The following is a 23012-nucleotide window of genomic DNA, read 5'->3' on the forward strand; positions in this document are numbered from 1 at the left end:
CCAGACCCCCGCCCCCGTGGAAGCTGTCGTAGGGTAGCCCCGCAGCATGGTCCGCACGAGGACGCCCCCTTCCTACCTTCAGGGGACAGCGTCCCTGGCCCCACCCTAGCCAGAGTCCGAGAGTCCCACCCCTTCGCCTCCTGCAGGCCCCAAGCCAAGTGGGGATGAGCCTGGGCCCCGCGTTCGCCCTGGCAGTTCCGCGTCTGCGCAGCGGACGTGGGGCTGGAGCGGGGCTGGCCGGGGAGGCGCAGGATGCGCGGGAGCCAATGGGCACGCTCGGGGGAGCCTGGCTGGCTGCGGCGGCCGGCGGGGCGCGCACTCTCGGGATGGAGGGCGAGTGCCGGGCACCTCAGGCGCGCTCCTCGGGCCTCCCGGCTGGGGGCGGCGGCGGGGAGAGCCCGGGGGGCGACGCCCCCCTCCCCGGCAGCAGCGGCTCCTTCGCCCTCCTGCAGGCCGAGGTGCTGGATCTGGACGAAGACGAGGACGACCTGGAGGTGTTCAGTAAGGTGAGGGCGGCGCGGCGGCGCGTCTCGGGAAAGTTCCAAGTCAACTCACGGAGTTGGCCCCGCCGTGCGGCGGCCGCCCCAGCCGCTCGCTCGGCCCCGCTGGAGACTCGGAGCCGGGACAGGGTGGGTCTCCCCCAGCTGCCCGACCCCGCCTGGCGGCTCGCCGGCTCCGGGGCTGCGTCCCGGCGGGTCCCGAATAGCAGCCGCTCCTCGTTTGCACTTTGACCTTATGTTTGGCAGGGCCTTGGATTCGTGGAGTCTGCAAAGTTGTGCTGTTTCCCCCCTTTCTCCTCTTCCCTTCTTTGACGCGGACATTTCCAGTGACAGTGCCCGAACCCGGGAGGCGGTGGCCCAAAATTGCCCCCGCCCCTGGCAGCTTCTTTTCAGGCGCAGCCAGCCCTGAACTCTGGGAGCGAAATCACCCGAGTCTAGAGAAATTATTCTTGATTTAGTGTTGTTGCTGGTTGTGGATTGGAGACTTGGGTGGCGCCGGAGGTGAGTCTCAAGTCTAGTGGGAAGAGGCGTGAGGGAATCCCTCTTCAGGAGAAAACGGTTCTTGTGTCCAACGGGGAAGCTCCTGCGCTGCGGAGCTCAGGATTTTTCAGATAGTCAGCTCCTGCTACCGAACCCACAGACGGCGCTTTCGTTTTTAAAGGTTACCCGGGGAAATCTAGGACCAAAGGGCCCTCTGAACTTGTAGGATAGTTGGAGAGAAATTGACAAGGGTTACTGGCCGACTTGTGCGTGTAGGCTGGTGGTTGTAATTTTTTTTTTTGGGGGGAAAAGAAAAATACCATTCTTGCGGGGCCGTTCAATGCCACTGCATCTTCTCTCGTTGCTGTTGGCAGAAGACTTGAGATGGGAACATTGTATTAATTACTAAGAAGCCTGTACAGTAGGTAAATGTTACCTTGAGCTGTTAAGAAAAGCCAACAAACTTCACCGCTGCTTTATTCTGGGAAAGAAGTTAGAAAGTGAACAAGCATACTCTGACCCCAAAGAGGAATATGTAAAACTCCCCTTTTTTTTTCCTTCAGGATTAAATGAAATGGTAGGAACAGTTGTATTTGGGAGGTTCAGAGAGAGTATCAGTTTTGTACCCTTGATGAAGTCACTTGACCTTTCAATGTGTTTAAATTCTAAAATAATGGAATTGTGTACACTTTTATGTTCCACACATATTTTATGTTCAGATCAAGGACAATTGGCCAGTTCTTGTTTATATTGCCTTCTAAGATACCTTTAGGCTATGGTATTAGTGTATGGGATTCTGCACTGTGAATCTTCGGGGGCAGGGGGTACGGGGAGAATGTAGGGAGTGGCAATTGCATATCAGAATCATCTGGGATGGTTTAAATTTGTCATGTGGTTTCTCTTTCCCCAGATTCTCAGTGTCCCAGCCTCAACTGAGAATCACTGTTTTAATGAGCCTCCGTAGTCAGAGGCGGATTTTAGGTGAAGTTAATGAAATTTAACTTTAATTTAAATTTAACTGTGTTGTTGGCTTAGGCCTCTGTAAAATGTAAGTTACTGGGAGTTGTACAGGTTCTAGGTGGAAAGGGAATGACAGGTTGTAGCCAGAAGCATTTCTAAGTTGGCGTTTCTGGTGAATTGCCTAAAGCTACATCAGAAGAAAGGAATCTAGAACTCTATGGCTCCAACCAGTTGTTGAGATTTTTTTTCTCATTCTAAATAAAAAAATTGTTTTTCCACCTAATTCTGTGTTTGTAATTTTGTGTCCTGTTTTAAAAGGCTGTAAGCGGCAGCACCATACTTAACCTCTGCTTTATTAAGCAGGGCATATAATAATGTGTAATATTGTATCTTTACCTTAATCTGTATGGCTGCTTTCTATAGATGATCTTAACTTTTTCTAAGTGTCCAACACATGTAGTTATACAGCACTAGCAAGCAGGGTGGATCCAAGTGTATGGGCCTTGCCTGCTTCTATTTTAGTAAGTTGAATTTTTCAACCATTAACCACAGATAAGCAAATTTAAGAAAGTTGTCTTCATTTGGCCTACTCTCTCTATGACTCCCTTTTTAGCCTGCTTCTCTGTAGAACCCTGCCACTGTCCAGCCTACCCTAAGATGGTATCAACCATTACTACCAAAGTGTACTAACTTTACCCCTTAGTACTTTGAGATTGACCATTTTCATATTCAGTTTGTATTTACAATTGTAGTTTCTTATTTCCTTAGATTATTTATGAATATATATACCATGCCCCTGTCCAGAAGCTCTTTTTTTCTCTTTTTTAATGGAAATATAGTTGATATACTATATTATATTAGTTTCAGGTGTATGACATAGTGATTTGACATTTATATACATTATGAATTGATCACCATGATAAGTCTAGTAACCATCTGTCACCATTATAAAGTTACTGCAATATTATTGACTATATTCTCTACACTGTACATTACATACCTGTGACTTAGTTGTTTTATAACTGGAAGTTTGCACTTCTTAATCCCCCCAACCTATTTCCGCCTCCCTCCGCCAAACTACCAGTTTGTATCTATGAGTTTTGCTTCTGTTTTGTTTGTTCATTTGTTCTGTTTTTTTAGATCCTACAAATAAATGAAATCATAAAGTATTTGTCTTTTTCTGTCTGACTTATTTCACTTAGCATAATATCCTTTGGGTCCATCCATGTGGTTGCAGGTGGCAAGATGTTATTCTTTTTTACGGCTGAGTAATATTCAATTGTATACATATATACAACATCTCTTTGTCTATTCATCTATCAATGGACACTTAGGTTGCTTCCATATCTTGGCTGTTGTAAATAATGCTGCAGTGAACATAGGGTGCATACGTCTTTTCAAATTAGTGTTTTCACTTCTTCAGATAAATACTCAGAAGAGGGATTGCTGGATCATATGGCAGTTCTATTCTTAATTTTTTGAGAAACTTTCATACTGTTTTCCATAGTGACTGCACCAATTTACATTCCCATCAGCAGTGCACAAGGGTTCCCTTTTCTCCACATTTTCACCAACACTTGTTTTTTGTTGTTCATTTGATAATAGCCATTTGGATAGGTTTGAGGTGATATCGTATTATGGTTTTGATTGCATTTCCATAGTGATTAGTGATGTTGAGCATTCTTTTCATTTGTCTTCTGGCCATCTGTATGTCTTCCTTGGAAAATTATCTATTCAGTTCTTCTACCCATTTTTTAATTGGATTGTTTGTTCTTTTTTGTTTATTTTCTTTTTCATGATTGTTATTTTATTGAGTTGTATGAGTTCTTTATATATTTTGGATATTAACACCCTTATCAGATGTATCACTTGCAAATAACTTGTCCCATTCAGTAGGTTGCCTTTTCATTTTGTTGATGCCTTTCAACTGTGCAGAAGCTTCTTAGTTTGATGTAGTCCCATTTGTTTAGTTTTGCTTTTGTTGCCCTTGCCTGAGGAGACAGATCCCCCAAAATATTGCTAAGACCGATATCAAAGAGCAACTGCTTTTGTTTTCTTTTAGGAGTTTATAGTTTCAGGTCTTACATTTAAGTCTTTAATCCATTTTGAGTTTACTTCTTTTTTTGGTATAAGAAAGTTGTCCAGTTTCATTCTTTTGCATGTAGCTGTCCAGTTTTCCCATCACCATCTATTGAACAGACTCTCTTTTCCCCACTATATATTCTTGGCCCCCTTTTCATAAATTAATTGACCATATAAGCATGGGTTTATTCCTGGGCTTTCTGTTCTTTTCCATTGATATATATGTCTGTTTTTGTACCAGTACCATACTATTTTGATTACTGTAGCTTTGTATCATAGTTTGAAACCATGGAGCATGATACTTCCAGCTTTGTTCTTCTTTCTTAAGATTGAATTGCCTATTCAAGGTCTTTTGTGGTTCCATACAAATTTTAGGATTGTTTGTTCCAGTTCTGTGGAGAATGCCATTGGTATTTTGATAGGGCTTGCCCTGAACCTGTAGATTGCTTTGGATAGTATGGAAATTTTAACAATATTAATTCTTCCAACCCATGAGCATGGTATTGTCTTCAGTTTCTTTGATCAGTGTCTTATACTTTTCAAAGTATAATTCTTTCATTTCTTTGTTTAAATTTATTCCTACGTATTTTTTTGTAGTAACTGTAAGTGAAATTATCTTCTTAATTTCTCTGATAGTTCATTATTAGTGTATAGAAACACAACAGATTTCTGTATGTTGATTTTTGTATCCTGCAACTTTAATGAGTTCATTTATTAGTTCTAATAGTTTTTTTTTTTTTTTGGCATCTTTAGGGTTCTCTATATATAGTATCCTGTTATCTGCAAACAGTGATAGTTTTACTTCTTCCTTTTCAATTTGGAAGACTTTTACCTCTTTTTGTCTGATTGCTATGGCTAAGACTCTCAATACTGTGTTGAATAAGGGCAACCTTGTGTTGTTCTTGATCTTAGAGGAAAAGCTTTCAGTTTTTCACCACTGTATATGTTAGCTATGGCTTTGTTACGGCCTTTATTATGTTGAGGTATGTTCCCTCTATACCCACTTTGTTGAGTTTTTATCATAAATGGATGTTAAATTTTATCATGTGCTTTTTCTGTATCTTTTGAGATGATCGTATGATTTTTACCCTTCATTTTGTTAATGTGGTTTATCAGTATACATTTGCAGGTCAGAAGCTTTTTAAAGAGTAGGCTCTTTGGCTTATAATTATTCCTTTTTTTCTCACAGTACGTTACGAGTACCTGGTAAATACATGTTAAGTATTTTTGTGTAAGATTCTGTGCTAAGGATTCTTTGGAAAAAAGAAATGCAAGATTCAGTTCTTGTTATCACAGTCTTGGAGTCTGGTTGGAGGATGTGACAGAAACTCTAAATGACAGTATCAAGAGAGATGGAAAGTAAAACAAAGTATTGTTCTGAGTTTTCAGATAATCCAGTTAAGAGAAAATGATGCCAACTCTCAATAGAGCACAGGGAATGCAGAGGATATTGACTTAAAAGAACAAGAATAGATGTGGAAGGTAGGAGAACATAACTGATAATTCGAAAAAAGGAAAAGAAAAAGGATAAAAAGTGTAACAATAGTGTAATAATTGTTTTAGAACTGGGCCAAAATGAGATGAGGCTTGCAAAAAATTTACCTAGAGAAAAGGAGCAAACTTGTCTACATTTAAAAGAAAAAGTTCTTCTTTTGGGGGAAAAATAATATATTAAAATAAATTGCCTTTTTTAAAATTAAATACTGTAATGTGTAGAAGAAACAGCAGTTGAAACAGAGTGTAGGTAAACAGGTCACAGTGAAACACTGAGATGCTTATTTGTTACTCAGTAAATTATAGCTCTTATTATTGGTTTTTTAAATGGTATTCAGGACCATAAAGTGAGATCTATATCATTTAGGATGATCAGGGAATTTACAGATGTAATTATCGTCATCACCACTAGTCGACTTCGAGAAGTCATGGTATGCAGGCTTGGTGCTCAAAAGCTAGAAATAGGTAAAAATTCTTTTCAAAAATAAGGGGGAAGAAAGGAAGTTCTGGAAGGTATAGACAAGTAGGCTTAATTTCAAGCTCTGGTAAAGCTATCAAAGCAACAGAACTACTTAGTATATTTAGTGTAAACACTTTGAAAAGAAGGAGGTGATCATTTTTAATAAGAATTGTGGAAAACTAAGATTGTTTTTAGGTAAATCAGAAATATAACAATGTATATGTTTATTTGAACAAGCTTTTGAAAGAATCACTCATATTTTTGTGGAAAAGGATATTTTTGAAAGAATAATGAGCTATGGTTGTGGAGAAAACCAGCTCATATATATATCAATATATGATCATATATATGATCTCTATCAATCTGGCAACTCAGTGTAGTGATGGAGGGACAATTATACTATCCAACAATTCTCTCAAATACTTAGAAGAAGATATTGGAAGTCTGGTTATTAATTTTTCACATTTGTTGTCTGAACCATCTTTATTCAGTTCCTGTTGTTTGCATCTATTATTCATGGCCATGACAAGAATCAGAATTCTCTTCCATGATTTAAATGAAGAGAGTTTAATGCAAGGACTATTTATTTATAGCATTTTGGGCAAGTTTCAGGAACAAAGAAAGGATACTGAGGCACTTAGAGACTTGCAGTAGCAAAAAGCCTTTAGCACCCCTAGTTCTAAAGGGAAGAGAGATGGAAATAGTGTTGCTGGAACCCAATGAGAGTTGGAGCTGTGGAGAAGGGGCCATTTCCACATGAGCTGTGTTTACACAGAGATGTAGCTAGAAATATGCCACTGCCTGAAGTGTGGCACCAAAGCAGGGAGGAAATGGGGGTATATTCCCTGAGCTCCTCTTCTCCTGTTCTTGGATCTCTGCTTCTGGCCCCCACTAAGCAAGCTGCTCAGGTGATGGCATCCATAGGGGTCCGTCTCCAAAGGGACAGAGAATAGATGGATGAGAGCTGGAAGGGTGGGGGTGAAAAGAGAGAATAACCAGCATAACACATAATACTACAAAAGTGTGGAGAATAACTGGATGAAGACAGCCACATCACCACCTCCCATCTTGTATGCTCTTCTATAATGTGACCTGCCACCTTCCTATCAAGAGGTGGGATCTATGCCCCACTTATTGAATCTGGCTAGGATTGTGACTGCTTTGACCAGTAGGGTATGGTGGAAATGATGCTGTGCAACTTCCAGGGCCAGATCACAAAAGGAAATGAAGGCTCTGATTTTTTTCAGTGGGACAGTGTGCTTTTTGCCATGTAAGACATGCAACCTAAGGCCTCCATATTGTGAGGAAGCCCAGGCTACACTGAGAGACTACACGTAAATGTTCCAGTCAGCAGCCTCAGCTGAAGTCTCAGGCGCCATCCAGCATTAAATGACTAACTTGTGAGTGAAAATGTCTAACATGATGTCAGCCCCCAGCATTGAGACCTCAGATCTCAGCTGAGGCCCCACATATAATGGAGGAGAAACAATCCATTTCTGCTGTATCCTGTCAGAATTCTTGACCCAGTAAACCAATGTGCATAATAAAATATAAAAACAAATTGTCTTGGGATGGTTTCTTATACAGCAGTGGAAACTACCAAAAGCTAATAGTCTGTATAACATAATCAGTCTTCCAGATTTTTGATAAATTGGAATACTGGGTTTAAAAGCAGATTATGAAATTTAATTGGGATACATGTAAAGTCTTGAAGGAGGCTCTACTCATCATTGTAAATTAAAATATAGCAAGACGTAAACTTAGTATTTAGGAGCAGAGACTCTGTAGCTACACTGCCTGTGTGTGAAATCCTGTCTCCACTGCTTACTAGCTTTATTTCCTTTGGCAAGTTAGTTAACCTCTCAAAGCCTCAGACTTTTCATCCGTAAAATGAGGGCAAATAATAAATATGAGAATTAAATGACTTACTAAATGTAAAGAGCTTATAAATAGTACCTGGCCCTTAGTAAACCCTCTTGAATATTGATCAGTTATACACAGCCCGTGTAGGATCCTGCTGTCCAAAAAGAACGACAGTGATGGACATGTTCCAGCTCTGTCTGTTTAATGTGGCAGCCACTGGCCACATGTGCCGTTTGAGCACTTGAATTGTAAACTAGTACATCTGAGGAACTGAACATTTAATTGTGTTTAATTTGAATTAATTTACATTTAAATTTAAATAGCCACCTGTGGCTAGTGGCTATCAGTTTGAGGAGTACAGGTCTAACCAAATTAATATTTTATTACTAGCTTGGATTATGATTACTCAAGAAATATCCTTGAATCAATGAGTGGTTTTCTACCTTGGTAATCTGTACAGAAATATAACACACACACACACACACACACAGTATTTACATATGTATGCATGTGTGTAGTGTGGGCATATATGAATGTGTATGTATATATATATACACGTATGTATGTGTGTGCATGTAGAGTGTGTAAGCATAGTGAATGTTTCTATGTATGTATATATGTAGTGTATGTGTGTATGCATTCTCAATTGTCTCACTTAAAACCTAGAATACACGATTAAAGCAGGCAAGTCATGTGTTTCCATTTCTCTGACCTTCATACTGATCCTACCTCAGTGGGTTTTACCATGTTGATGGTTACTCAGCCATGAAAAGAAACGAAATTGAGCTATTTGTGATGAGGTGGATAGACCTAGAGTCTGTCATACAGAGTGAAGTAACTCAAAGAGAAAGACAAATACCGTATGCTAACACATATATATGGAATTTAAGAAAAAAAAATTGTCATGAAGAACCTAGGGGTAAGACAGGAATAAAGACACAGACCTACTAGAGAATGGACTTGAGGATATGGGGAGGGGGAAGGGTAAGCTGTGACAAAGCGAGAGAGAGGCATGGACATATATACACTACCAAACGTAAGGTAGATAGGTAGTGGGAAGCAGCCGCATAGCACAGGGAGATCAGCTCGGTGCTTTGTGACCGCCTGGAGGGGTGGGATAGGGAGGGTGGGAGGGAGGGAGACGCAAGAGGGAAGAGATATGGGAACATATGTATATGTATAACTGATTCACTTTGTTATAAAGCAGAAACTAACACACCATTGTAAAGCAATTATACTCCAATAAAAAAATAAAATTAATAAATAAAAGAGGAGCCAATAAAATAAAGGAAAATAGGGCTGATCCAGGATTCCTCCCACTAGGAGCTCCACTGTCTACCATCACAGTCCTCTTAGATGTTAAGTACTCTTATGTTCCTCCCAGAGGAGGAAGAGTAGGTGAGTGAAGTAGAAAGAAGATGAAAAATCCTCAGTTCTCCTGATGAATGAGCATATATGGTCAACAATAGAATTAAAACCAACAAGGAACTTGCAGGGTAAGTTTGGAGAGACCTTGCATAAGACCATTTTATGTACAAACATTCCTAGTGATTTTCAGTGACTGAATGATCAGTATACCCAAATGACAAGGTACCTATTGAATCTGAACAAACAACATATTTTCAAGGTCATATGGAGTATTAATTGTACTATAATTTGAACTGTTCGTGCAACTTAAGTTCCATTCCACCCTCTGTATTTTAAAGGGGGAGTTGATGTCAGAAAATGGCAAAGGTATATTATGTCATCTATGGATACCAGTGCCCTGATCCTTGGAATGCTGTTTTGAGATAGAACCTTAGATCTAGTCTGGGCTTAGCAGAAAGAGGGCTTGGATCCATCAGCACTGTCTTTCATTGGCACAAAGAGTGGGGAGGGTTGCAGTAGTAACAGTCTCGCCATGCATTTGCTATCATGAAGGAGAATAAACTAAGGGTTTCACTGATGATATGTTCTGGCAACTGTGAAGAAAGGCTGGGAAGAACAAAATGTAGTTTAGCTTGGAAAAGACTTGGGCTGATTCTTTTAACAACCTTTATGAAGAGTTGTTATGATCTAGGTGGATTAAATGTTTATAGTTTTGAAGGGCAAAAGTAGAACCACTAGGTCAAGAGTATGTGGAGATCAGCTTTAGGTCAGTTTATGGAATAGTTTTCTAATTGAAGGTTCCAAAATGAAAGGGATTACTCAGCTAGGCCATAAATTTTGTCACTAAAAATGCTCTGGCACAAGCTGGATGACTGTCCCAGAGAAGAGGGTGTGACAGTTGCACTGTCCCTTCCTGCTATTAGTAGGGAAATGAGGGCTTCCTGGTGGCGCAGTTGTTGAGAGTCTGCCTGCCGATGCGGGGGACATGGGTTCGTTCTCCGGTCTGGGAAGATCCCACATGCCACGGAGCGGCTGGACCTGTGAGCCATGGCCGCTGAGCCTGCACATCCAGAGCCTGTGCTCCACAACAGGAGACGCCGCAGCAGTGGGAAGCCTGCGTACCGCAAAAAAAAAAAAAAAAGGGAAATGAAATTTTAGCATGCTAAACTTAACCACAGGAGCAATGGAAAGCCTTGATTAGGTGGTCCTACTCATCCCCTCAACTCATCCCTACAGTTTCATTCCCAAACTGAACTATGTTTCTCCATTCCCTAATTCTTATATTTCTCTTCCCACACCTGTTATCTTTTCCATCTGATTCTCTGCTAATGATGTGATGATTTCTTCGATATCTAGGATAAAATACTAGGTCTTACCTTCTGTTTATCCCTTTCACTCACTTTCCCTGTCCCCTACATATCTGAAATGTCCCAGTTGGTTTTATCTTCTTGGTATCTCTAGAATTAGTGCCTTCATCTCGTTCCCACTGCTCCAACCCCAAGTAGTATTGTGTTTACATTTGAGAACCATTAAAATAGTTCACAAGAAGACACAAGGTCTTCTTTCTTCTCTGTTTTGCCTGTAGTCTGTCCTGTGTGCTCACAGAAAACTGTTTCCAGAGCACCCAGCTCTGAACATAAAGAACATATTGTCACATTGTGTCATTCAAGGCTCTTGGTGATTAGGCTACACCGTGGTTCCTCTCACCTCTCTCTCTCTCTCTCTCTCTCTCTCTCTCTCTCTCTCTCTCGCTCTCTTTTGCATGTGCGCATGCGCACGCGCCTTAGTACTCAAAGTATGTTCCATGAATCTATTGGATCACCTGGGAGCTTGTTAGAAATGCAGTTTCAGAATCCACTCCAGAACCAATGAATCAGAATCTGTGTTTTAGCAGGATTCCTCAATGATTTATCTGCACCTTACATTATACTGTTGGGTCAACAAAACAAAATCCTTTCTGTTATTTACGGCCCGTTGTAAAGCGACTTCTTCCTTAAGAGCTTCTTCATTCTCCAGCTAGAATTAATTTCTTCCCATAATTTCTTCTCTGTGCTCCCCATAATAGTGTTTTGAATCTCATAATACTTAATACATTTTGCCTTATAAAGAGGTATTTGTTTCTCGTCTCTAAAATCTTAATTGCTTGTCTATCTCCAATAAATTAAATTCCTTGAAGGTAGAAGAGTAGGAACTCTAAATGTTAATGGAATAAATACATTAATGAATGATATGGCCTGTGCCTTTTTTCGTATATATGGACACAGTTATTGCAGTAATTTTCCAATCATCTGTTTTCAGTAAATTCAGTTTGTATTGTATTGGTCTTTCCAATCAGGTTACTAGACCAAATAGAATTTAAAACAAATTTGTCTTGACAAATGGTGAGTAAATATTATTGATGGATGACACAGAGCTATGTTAAGCATCAATTCTGGACAAAAGCTCCTATTTAGATTTCATTAGAAGAAATAAACACAAAGCATAAGAAAACCCAAGGGAATCATTTAGAAACCTTCTTACTTGGGAAAAATAAATCCTTTGAAGCCAATAGCACCTGTCTCAATCGGGGGCTTGGTTGCAAGCAATGGAAATCAACTCTGGCAGGAAAGGAATGAAATAGTAGCTCACAAAGTAGATTTGAAGGCTGGAAATGCAGATGCAGAAAGGGACAGGCACTAGCAGAAACTATACCCAGTGTTATGGTTGGAAACAAGATTGGATGTTGTATAGCCAAAAGAAGAAAAAATCCATGAGAACCTATAGGAAGAAGAACTATAGAGTTCTTTTGTGCAGATAGCAGTATTTTATTTATTTATTGGTCAGTGGCAATGGGGAAAATTATTACAAGTATTTTGGGAAAATAATGTTAAAAGACTTCAGATTTGAACTTAATAAAATATATTCTATTGGGTTTTGAAGGTGGAGTTTTATTTGTGCATTTTGGGGGTTCTGATAGGATGCTCTAGTATAACTCTGAGAGCCTGCTAGTTTTGCAAGTGACTAGTGTGATCAAAAGGAAACACAGATTCAACAGTTATGCAGTTGTAGTGTTCAAATTTATTTTATTCATGTATTTTTTAATTGTATCCCACACTTTTCAAAGAGGATATTAGACTAAAAGTTAAAATAAACATTTTTAGTCACTTTAAGAATATACTTTAAAGTTGTCTCAATAAACAAATGGAGAGTTATGTGCTTAAAAGTTTTGTCTATTTTAAACAGAATATTTGAATAACTCTGACACTTCATATATCCAATCACGCTGGATAATGCAGTGCTACTTATAGTATTAATAAAAAAGGGTGTAGTTAGATAATCAAAATTATTAGCAAATACTGATATTAAAATCAGTAAAACACATCTGTGATAAAACAGAAGGTTAAATCAGTAGTTTCTAAAATTGAAACAAATAATTTTTTTTGGCCTTGAGAAATGCTTTGGTATAACATACCCCTTTTTAATTGTGTTTAACTAACTTTATTGAGGTGTAATTATATACCACAAAATTCACCCATTTTGGGTAGATGATTTTTTGTAAGTAAATTTACTTAGTTGTACAACCATCACTGTTAACCAGTTTTAGAACATTTTCATCTTCCACTTCAAATCCATCATGCCATTTCCAGTTAATATCCATTTTTACTCCCAGCCTTAGACAACTACTAATTGATTTTCTGTCTTTATAAATTTGCCTTTTTAGGACACTTCGTATAAATGGAATTGCACTTTTTGTGTGTCTAGCTTCTTTCATTTAGCATATTTTATTTTTTTAAATCATTGTTTAAAAATTTTTGATATAAGAAATAAAAATTTCATTTTAAAATGAAAAACAGAGATTACTGATTTACAATGAAACATTAGGAAAAGAAATTCTGTTTACAGTTAAAATGGAAACCTTATTATATGTGACCAAAAACTAAAGGCAAACTCTTGGTATGTGAGTTTTCAGAACTGGGGGGAAAAAAATTCCTATTTTGTTCTTTTGTATTAACTCTGAGAAGGTTAAGTGTGTGTATCCGTGTGCATACATACATAATACATATGTACATATATATTTATGTATATTTAACCTGGTTGAAAGTTGAATGGTATTTTTTTGTTAGGTTTCACTAGATAATGCGGTAGTACAAACAGCCTCAAGATCTTAGTGGCTTACCTGCAATAAAGACTTCTTTCTCAGGTATGTACCTGTCAACTGTGACTGAACTGAGAGTCTGGTCCAGGCTTTGAGTCTGCTTCTTGTGTTTTCTTCATTTTGGGATCAAGATTAAAGGAGTGATGCTAATTGGGACATGTCATTCCTGCGGCAAAGGGAAAAGAATATGAGCACCGGTGGAAACAGGCAATGTCTTCCAAATCTTCTGCCCAGACACATGACACCATCCAAAGCAAGTCACTGGTCAAATTAACTGGGGTGGGAAACTTATTTTCCTTCCATAAGGAGGCACTGAAAGTTACCTGGTAACTGACCAGGAGGTGTATTCCTTTCATAGAAAGACAAGGGGTTATTGGGAACAATCATAGCGGCTCCCACAGTGGTTTTGTGGCAAAATCATATGCAAATGGCATGTTGAACCTTTCTGAGTAAGGAAAACTAATTTTTTTTCTATGGAGTGTTAAATACAAAAAAGAAAAATTTCCACTAGATAAGAAATTACCCAAGCATAATTGAGATAAATGGAAAGGCATTAGTCATGATTAATAACCTCTTACTGGTTAATGCTCATGAATAGTCTGATTAGGATCATACAGACCCTTAAAAACCTCTAGCTGTGCAACAGATATCTTACTTTGGATTTCAGGTGCAACGTTCATTTATCGTGGAGCTCTCCCTTCCCTTTTTTCAAGACCTATAAGATAAAAATGTGAATACTTAAAATTCTGCCACAGTAAACGTCAAAATGAGTTTCATTGGTTATATCTTCATCAAAGCCTGTGTTCTTCCCATTTGCCTCCTTTCTGGTCTCCCAACATCCTAAGTCCTTTCCTGCGTTAGGCATTTTTGGTTCCCCTGACTGGAATGCTCTTCTGTCAGTGTTTTTCTTGGCTGGCTTCTTCTCACATCACCTCCTTAAAGACACCTTCCCTGACAGCTCTCTCAAAAGCATTCCTCTCACTTCCTGCCTTAACCACCTACTCCAGCAATTCATTCCACTTTATCTGGAATTTACTCCCCTGTTTATCAACACTTATTTATATCTGGACTTATCTTGTTTCTCTATATTTTTATTTGGTTATCATCTGTTACCCTCTTCCCTAACTATCGTGTAAGCTTCATGAGAGAAGGCACCATGCCAGCCAGTCTTGGCCACTGTTGTATCCCAGCCTAGTGCTTGATACATAGTTGACATTCAATGAACTTTTGTTAAGTGAAATAAAGGTGCTATACTAGGTGCTTTTGGTGTGTGTGCATGGGTGGTGGTGATGGTAGTGCTGACTGAGTCTTGGCTCTTCCAATTAAGAAATAAGTGATTTGGGGAGAATTATTATTATCCCTATGGTACAAGCTTATTTATCTGTAAAATTCAGGTGATAATAATTGAGCTTTCTTTCATCAGATTGTTGAGAGGATTAAATGAAATAATGCAAGTGTATGGTGCTAAGGTGCATCCCTGGCACTTAGAAATGTTGGTGGCTGCTAACTGATCAGGGAGTTGGTTGCCAAAGATTGGAGCGGCTGTGGCAGTTTCTTAAAATAAGGCAACAAAATGAGATTTTCAGCATCAGTTGACTCTTCCTTTTACAGATGATTTCTCTGTAGCGTATAATGCTGTTTGATAGCATTTTACCAACAGTAGAACTTCTTTCAAAGTTGGAGTGAGTCCTCAAACCCTCCCTCTGGTTCATCAACTAAGTGTATCAGTTTATGTAATATTCTAAATCCTTTGTTGTCATTTCAACAATCTTCACAGCATTTTCACCAGGAGTAGATTCCATCTCAGGAAACCACTTGTTTGCTTCTCATCCATTCAAGTTTTATCATGAGATTGCAGCAGTTCACTTCATCTTCACACTTCTAATTCCAATTTTCTTGCTATTTCCACCACATTTGCATTTACTTCCTCCACTGAAGTCTTGAACCCCTCAAAGTCATCCATGAGGGTTGGAATCAGCTTCTTCCAAATTCCTGTGAATGTTGATATTTTCACCTCTTCCCATGAATCACAAATGTTCTTAGTGACATCTAGACTGGTGAAATCCTTCCAGAAGATTTTCAATTTCCTTTGCCCGGATCCATCAGAGAAATCACTGTCCATGGCAGTCATAGCCTTGTGAAATGTATTTCTTCAATAATAAGTCTTGAAAGTCTTGAAAGTCCTTAATCCATGGGCTGCAGAATGGATGTTGTATTAGTAAGCATGAAAACATCAATCTCACTGTATATCTCCATCAGAGCTCTTGGGTGACCAGGTGCATTGTCAAAGAGCAGTAGTATTTTGAAAGGAATTTTTTTTTTTTTTTTTCCTGAGCAGTAGATCTCAACAGTGGGCTTAAAATATTCAGTAAACCATGTTGTAGACACATGTGCTGTCATCCAGGCTTTGTGGTTCCATTTATAGAGCACAGGCAGAGTCAATTTAACATAATTCTTAAGGGCCCTAAGATTTTCAGAATAGTAAATGAGCATTGACCTCAAAGTCACCAGCAGCATTAGCCACTAAGAAGAGCTTTGAAGCCAGATATTGACTTCTCCTCTCTAGCTATGAAAGTCTTAGATGGCATCTTCTTCCAATATAAGGCTATTTCATCTTCATTGAAAATCTGTTGTTTAGTGTAGCAACCTTCATTAATGATCTTAGCTGGAGCTTCTGGATAGTTTGCTGCAGCTTCTACATTAGCAGTTGCTGCTTCACCTTGTACTTTATGTTATAGAGATGGCTTTTTTCCTTAAATCTCATAAACCAGCCTCTGCAAACTTCAGACTTTTCTTCTGCAGCTTCCTCACATCTCTCAGACTTCATAGAATTGAAGAGAGTTAGAGCCTTGCTCTGCACTAGTTTTTGGCTTAAGGGAGTGTTGTGACTGGTTTGGTCTTCTATCCAGACCACTAACACTTTCTCCATATCAGCAATAAGGCTGTTTCACCTTCTTATCATTTGTGTGTTCACTGGAGTAGCACTTTAAATTTCCTTCAAGAGCTTTTTGTTTGCATTCACAGCTTGGCTAACTGTTTGGCACAAAAGACCTAGCTTTCAGCCTATCTTGACTTTTAGCATGCCTTCCTCATTAAGCTTAATCATTCCTAGCTTTTGATTTAAAGTGAGAGTCTTGAGACTCTTCCTTTCACTTGAACACTTAGTGGCCATGGTAGGGTTATTACTTGGCCTAATTTCAGTATTGTTGTATCTCAGCGAATAGCAAGGCTCAAGAAGAGGGAGAGAGATGGGGGAACAACCAGTGGGTGGAGCAGTCAGAACACAAACATCAAGTTCACCATCTTATATGGGCGTGGTTCGTGATGTCCCAAAACAATCACAGTGTAACATCAAAGATCACTGATCACAGATCACCATAACTAATATAGTAATAATGAAAAAGTTTGAAGTCGTATTGCAAAAATTACCAGAATGTGACACAGAGACATGAAGTGAGCAAATGCTGTTGGAAAAATGGCACCTATAGACTTGTTCGATGCCGAGTTGCCACAAACCTTGTAAAAAACATGGTATCTGTGAAGTGCAATAAAGTGAAGCATGATCAAATGAGGTATGCCTGCATTCCCTGTGTGGCCCTCTCCAAGTTTCTTTCTCTCTCTCATGCTTAAAAGAAAATAATAATTTGAATTTTGTTTTTATCATTCATTTGGTTTTCATAAAAGTGATGGTCCTGAACTTAAAATGGTTTGACTAATGATATTTAGACTTTATGGTGCAAAAACGATACACATTCAGTAGAAACGATACTTTGAATTGTGAATTTTGATCTGTTCTCGAGCAGTGGTAGATAAGCTTTCCTGGTGCTGGGCAGCAGCAGTGAGCCACAGCTCCATGTCAGCCACACGATCACGCGGGGAAGCAACCGATACGCTTGACGCCGTTCTGAACCCATAAAACCATTTGTTTCTCACTTTCAGACAACAGTCAATAAAGTACATGAGATATTCAACACTATATTGTAAAACTGGCTTTGTGTTAGATAATTTTGTCCAACTGTAGGCTAATGTAAGTGTTCTGATCACATTTAAGATAGTCTAGACTAAGCTATGATGTTTGGTAGGTTAGGTGTATTAAATAAATTTTTGATTTATGATATTTTCAATTAACAATGGGTTTATTGGGATGTAAACCCATTGTAAGTCAAGGGAGATCTGTATATGTATCTTGAAGCACTATTTGTTAAGGATTTATGTGAATTTGGACCTCGTATGTTTTAGGACTTTAAAAAATGATGTTGTCCTGTGTGAATTCTTCTCTGATTTGATCTTTTTTCTTCTAATATTTAGTTTGTGATATTTATCAATGGCCTTACATGAAGTTGTAATTGATTTTCATTGATGTGTTTTATATATATATATAAAGCCTTGTATGCATATACCACAATTTATCTATCCATTCTTACGGGCTGCCTTGAATGTTTTTGTACTTCCTTAGGTTTTGTCCACTACATGACTATATTTTAACCACAGAGATTGATTTATTCTTGCTTTAGATTTCTGTTTAATTTTGTGGGAAACTGAAAATTGAATTCAGTGACAACTCCCAGTACGTTTGACTTACTGGCAGTTAGGTGGTGGTCACATGCTGGTTCCTCTACTTAATAGCAGTTAAGAGTTTGAACAAGTGATTTAACCTATTTCCTCATTGGAAAACAAGAGGTAAAAGAGTACCTACTCAATAGTATTGCTAGCTGGTTTAAAAAAGGGAAAGAAATAGAACATACTCTGTGGGGTCATGGTAAGGTTTATATAATTCACATGAAGGTTTCAAGGAGACAATATATACCCCACATTTATTCATCTCTTTTTATCCTCTGTGATCCAAGGTGAGATATGACCTCTCTGATGTTACTGAATCTCAGAAAAGTAACGTGACTTGACCAGGTTCACACAGCTGTATATATATGTAAACTTGAATTAAGTTTAGTTCTGCCTAACTACAGAGACTTTTTCTTTTAATATACCAGTTTTTTTTTTTTGCCAGAGTGGAAAATTATGTCAAACAAAATTATGTGAAACATATCTGTGGTCAGTATATAACTTCATAGTGCACAAAACCTGAAAAAGTCCAAGTATATTCAAAGCAACACTGTTAGAAAATAGAAACAGAAAAATGAATAAATAGATTATGATATATGCATACAAGGGTATATATACTACATAGCACTGGAAATTATGTCAAACAAGATTATTGAGTGTTGTATGCCCCTTTATAGAACACGACATAGGCTGGCTTTTCCCCCAATCACATTTCCAACAGTGTTCCACAGAAGGCCTTTCTAATTTTTTATTATTATTATAAGCAGGCAGATTGGAAGGAGTTGTAAACCAAAACACAGCTGGTAAGTCTAAATTTAGGCCCATCAAGATGAGTGTCCCTCATAACAACATGGTTTCTCAAACTCCTTCCACTTTAAGTTGCTTTTTACCAGATGTCTCTTGGTGTACGTGTTTCTTGTACATCAGCAATTTTATTTGCATGGCCTTTTCATGCCAGTATTCTGATTTATCACACTTCTCACATTGATTTTTTTCCCTCTACTTGTAAAAAGAAAATAGTTGTTTGTGCACAGATGGTGGTTGCAATTTAGTATTATCAGAGTAATTCATGTTATATTTATGAGATGTTCCCGAGTAGCATCTTAGTGAAGGATATTAAGGAAGAACACCTCTTAGAGAGATCATATCTCACCTTTCAACCTGTTTCTTTTGGAGTTTATTTCCTGAGCACTCAAATATTGGCAAGTCATTGTTTGTTTTAAATTTCAGCTCTGTATTTTATTTATTTCAATAGTAGAACGTTGGAACCATCTAATAGCATTAAAAGTGGGAGGCAAAAAACATTTCTCAGAAATTACTGAAGTTGATTGTTAACCTGTAAAAAAAATTAATGGAGCAAGGATGAAATATTTTAATTATAATTCCTTCCTTCCTTTCTATCCTTGTTTCCTTCCTTAAATATTTATTATGTACCACTCTATATACAGAAATGCTGTTCATTTGCTAGGGCTACCGTAACAAAGTACCACAGACTAGGTGTCTTAAACAGCCGGAAATTTATTTTCTCACACTTCTGGAAGCTAGAATCTGAAATTAAGGTGTCAGCAGGATTGGTTCCTTCTGAGGGCAGTGAGGGAAGGATCTGTTCCCAGTCTCTCCACTTGGCTTATAGATGGCTGTCTTCTCCCTATGTCTCATGTTTTCCCTCTATGAACGTCTATGTCCAAATTTCCCCTTTTTTATACAGATACCAGTCATATTGCATCAGAACCCACTCCAGTGACCTCATTTTAACTTGATTACCTCTGTAAAGATCCTGTCACCAAATAAGGTCGCATTCTGAGGTACTGGGGGACCTCAACATATGAATTTTGGGAGGACATGGTTCAACCCACAACAAATGCTTATAATAAACCAAAAAAAAGAACAAAGAAAACTTACCCTTAATTTGTAAGTGACTTTGTCAACAAATTTCAGTATTATTCTAGCACAGTGCTAATGTCCATTCATTTCAGGAAAGTCACTTAAATGGTTTCTCTTACAGTGAATGTGTTGATTTGCAGTAAGGATAAAAGACAATGACTTCCTGCGACAATTTGGCTTACTTCTCTATTATACATATTCAAATCTCAGCCTGAAACCATCCCAAGATTTTTTGAGTGAGTGTGAGTGTGTTTTCACTATGCTAGCTATAAGAAAGGTATTCAATGTTATTTAAGAAGTAGAGATTTACCATGCAAATAATTTCCCTTCTGCTTTAATCTCTTGAAGAAAAAAAATGAAAAGATGTATTTTCATTGTGTGAAATATCATAGGATAATGGTTGTATATCCAAATGCTAAGAATGAACGAATGTATAAATGAGATTGAGGACGGGGAGAAAGACAGAGAGAACTAGCAGGATAAAGAGGCATGCGTTATTGTGGAAGTAAGAACTTTGTTTGGAAAGAACAAATTTTAACGATCCATTTCTCCTGAAAAGCATCAACCACAAAAAGTTAAATGAAGTTCTTTTTGGTCAGTTACTTCTTTGGATCTTCTCAAACACTTATTGTCTTTACTTATTCGTGTCCAAATGTAAATCTTTTAAGTATTGTCAGTATATTTTCTTTCCTTTTTTTGAAGCGAATATAAAACTCTTTGGATAGTCACTTTTATTGAGGTTTTAAGAATGTTTTTGAGTGATTCATAGTAATTTACATCCTTCTACTGAAATCTTGGATGTTGCTAAATTTCAGCCTGTAATTTTCTTCCTTTGCTAGATATTGAAGCATATTTTTATGACACCACACTACACTCATTGGAATTGTGAGCCTTTATAAATTCAGGCAGATCTTTTCCACTCTACGAAAGGATGCATTTTAAGCAGAAGAAATAGAATGCTAAATTATGTAGTAGGTAAAAGAAGTGGGTTGTGGTGAGTTAAGAGGGTGACTACAAAGAACGCCAAAGCACATGGTTGTATGCACTGTCAGTGAAATTTAAAGCACATTTGCCCATCAACTTAAAAAACTACTGTTTATATGAAATGATAATTGAGAGAGATTTTTGTACATGCTGATTGCACATTTATTTGAAACCTCTAAATTCTGGTTTTAATGGCTGCTTAGTATTCCATCGTGTTAGCATCCCATAATTTATTTTGACAATCCCATTTTCATGTGATTCCGGACATATTTTTAAATTTCATATTTAACTATACAACTTTGAATTAAGAAAAAATAACAGATAATCAAATATGTAATCCAAGGTCTTCTGCCAAAATGGCCCTAGACAGCTCTCTTAACTTACTGTTTTTTTTTCACAGTAGTTTTTTCAGTAGTTTTTACTGTTTTTTTTTTTTACAGTAGTTCTTACTGTTTCTGAACACGTTAGATACAGTGTTGACTCTAAACAATTAAAAACCTTTTTTCAAAATGATGCACGTTTATTTTAGAATATTTGGAAATACAGCAACTCAGACAGGAAAATATTAAACTCAACAGCAATCCCAACACCTGGAATAACTTCTGTTAACTTTCTTGTATAGCTTCTAAGTTCATGAGTGCATGCATATCGTGAGTGCGCTATTTCTCACTTTTTCTCTCCTACCCTCTGATCCCCCTCTGTCATACACACACATAAATACACATACATGCATTAGAATCTAGTTGAATACAAATTTTATGAGCTAATATTTTCTCTTAATACCATACTGGGAATCTTTTTCCAAGTTACTATATATTCTTCTAATATATTAATCACTTTATTGTATTCTAATATGTGGATAGACTTTATTGTATCCTATTGTAGGTATATACCATAATTTGTTTCACTAAACTTTTGTTGCAAGACATTTATTGTCTCCATGTTTTTGTGTGTCTGATCAACTCAACTGTAATTTGTCCTCTATTCCTTGGTCTAAATCATGCCTAATATACATATATTTTCTAGCATTTATATCTTGTTTTCTAAATACCAGTCTCCTCTAAAAGAAACCAGAGCTCCTTGGAGAAATGTCTGATTCCATGACTGGGGCAGGGAAAATATAACATAAATCTGAAACATCTTGCTATGCCAGAAAATAAAGTGCTCAAGGAAAAATGAAGACATATCAAAAACACACAGATGCCAGCTTTAAGGAGCTCCTACTAGGCAAATTTTGGGCACTTAGAACATCAAAATAAATTATATTAATGGATTATAACCCATTGAGTAAAATAGGATTCTGAGTCTATACTCATATAATTAATTGGCTTAAATAAATACTCTTCATCCTCCTTAGTAGGAAACCTACTGATAATATGAAAATTGAAAAATTAAAAAAAAAAGAAAATATATGTTATTTTGAAATAAGGAAGGTAACAAGGAACAAAAATAGCTAATAGAGTTCTGAATTTGCTTCTGAGGAGCATGAACTGGTAATAGCAATAGTGGAGCATGTGATGCTGCTTTTTTAATTTGTTTCATTTTATTTTAAGCCTTGTCAGATGATTTGACTTTTGAAAACTATAAATATACTTTTTATTTTGAAATAATTGCAAACTTGGAGAAGTGTTGCAAGAATACCACAAAGAATCTAGATTTCCCAGTTATTACCATTTCACAACATTTGTTTTCTCTGTGTGTGTGCAAGTTGAGTAAATTAGAGACATGTTTTATTACTCCTAATTAAATCTGTGTATATTTTTTGAAAACAAGGACACTGTCCTGCGTAATCACAGTATAAGTATGCAAATCAGGAAATTAATATTGACATAATACTATATTCTAATCCACAGACCCTTTCAAAATTTTCAGTTGTCCCAATAATATCATTTAGAGAGAAAAAACAAAGGCTCTTCTCCTTTGGAACAGAATCCAATCCAAGATCATATGTTGCTTTGGCTCTTGTGTCTCTTTGGTCTGCATCAGTCTGGAACAGTTCCTCATCTTCCTTTTCCTTCATGGTATTGGCATGTTTGAAACTGTTTTATAGGCAATGTCTCCTTCCTTCTAACATATACATATGTTTTTCCCCCCATTATCTTAATATAACTGTATCACCATGTTTAGTTAAATTCAGTATTAAGAACAATTTATTTTTATTTACAGTTAAGCCATGTAATGAACTATGATTACATTTTTCATACTTGTACCTTTTGTTTTCTTTAGAGTTCATCATTCATTC

The 23012-nt window shown here is 37.6% G+C and overlaps 1 protein-coding gene across 5 annotated transcripts in view; it reads left to right on the forward strand.

Annotated features, from left to right (window-relative positions):
- The first annotated feature begins 311 nt into the window (after positions 1 to 311).
- SNX7 (sorting nexin 7) overlaps positions 312 to 23012 on the forward strand; it is a 98240-nt gene continuing 75539 nt past the window's right edge. For 4 of the 5 annotated variants that reach the window (XM_060026105.1, XM_060026090.1, XM_060026112.1 and 1 more), the window contains exon 1: positions 317 to 506. In XM_060026105.1, coding sequence (XP_059882088.1) covers positions 327 to 506 — 180 coding nt within the window. In that variant the 5' untranslated portion in view covers positions 317 to 326. Of the gene's footprint in view, positions 507 to 23012 lie in introns of all 5 variants that reach the window. The other variant, XM_060026081.1, reaches the window with a different exon arrangement.

The sequence above is a fragment of the Delphinus delphis genome, chromosome 1, assembly GCF_949987515.2.
Source record: "Delphinus delphis chromosome 1, mDelDel1.2, whole genome shotgun sequence".
NCBI lineage: Eukaryota > Metazoa > Chordata > Mammalia > Artiodactyla > Delphinidae > Delphinus > Delphinus delphis.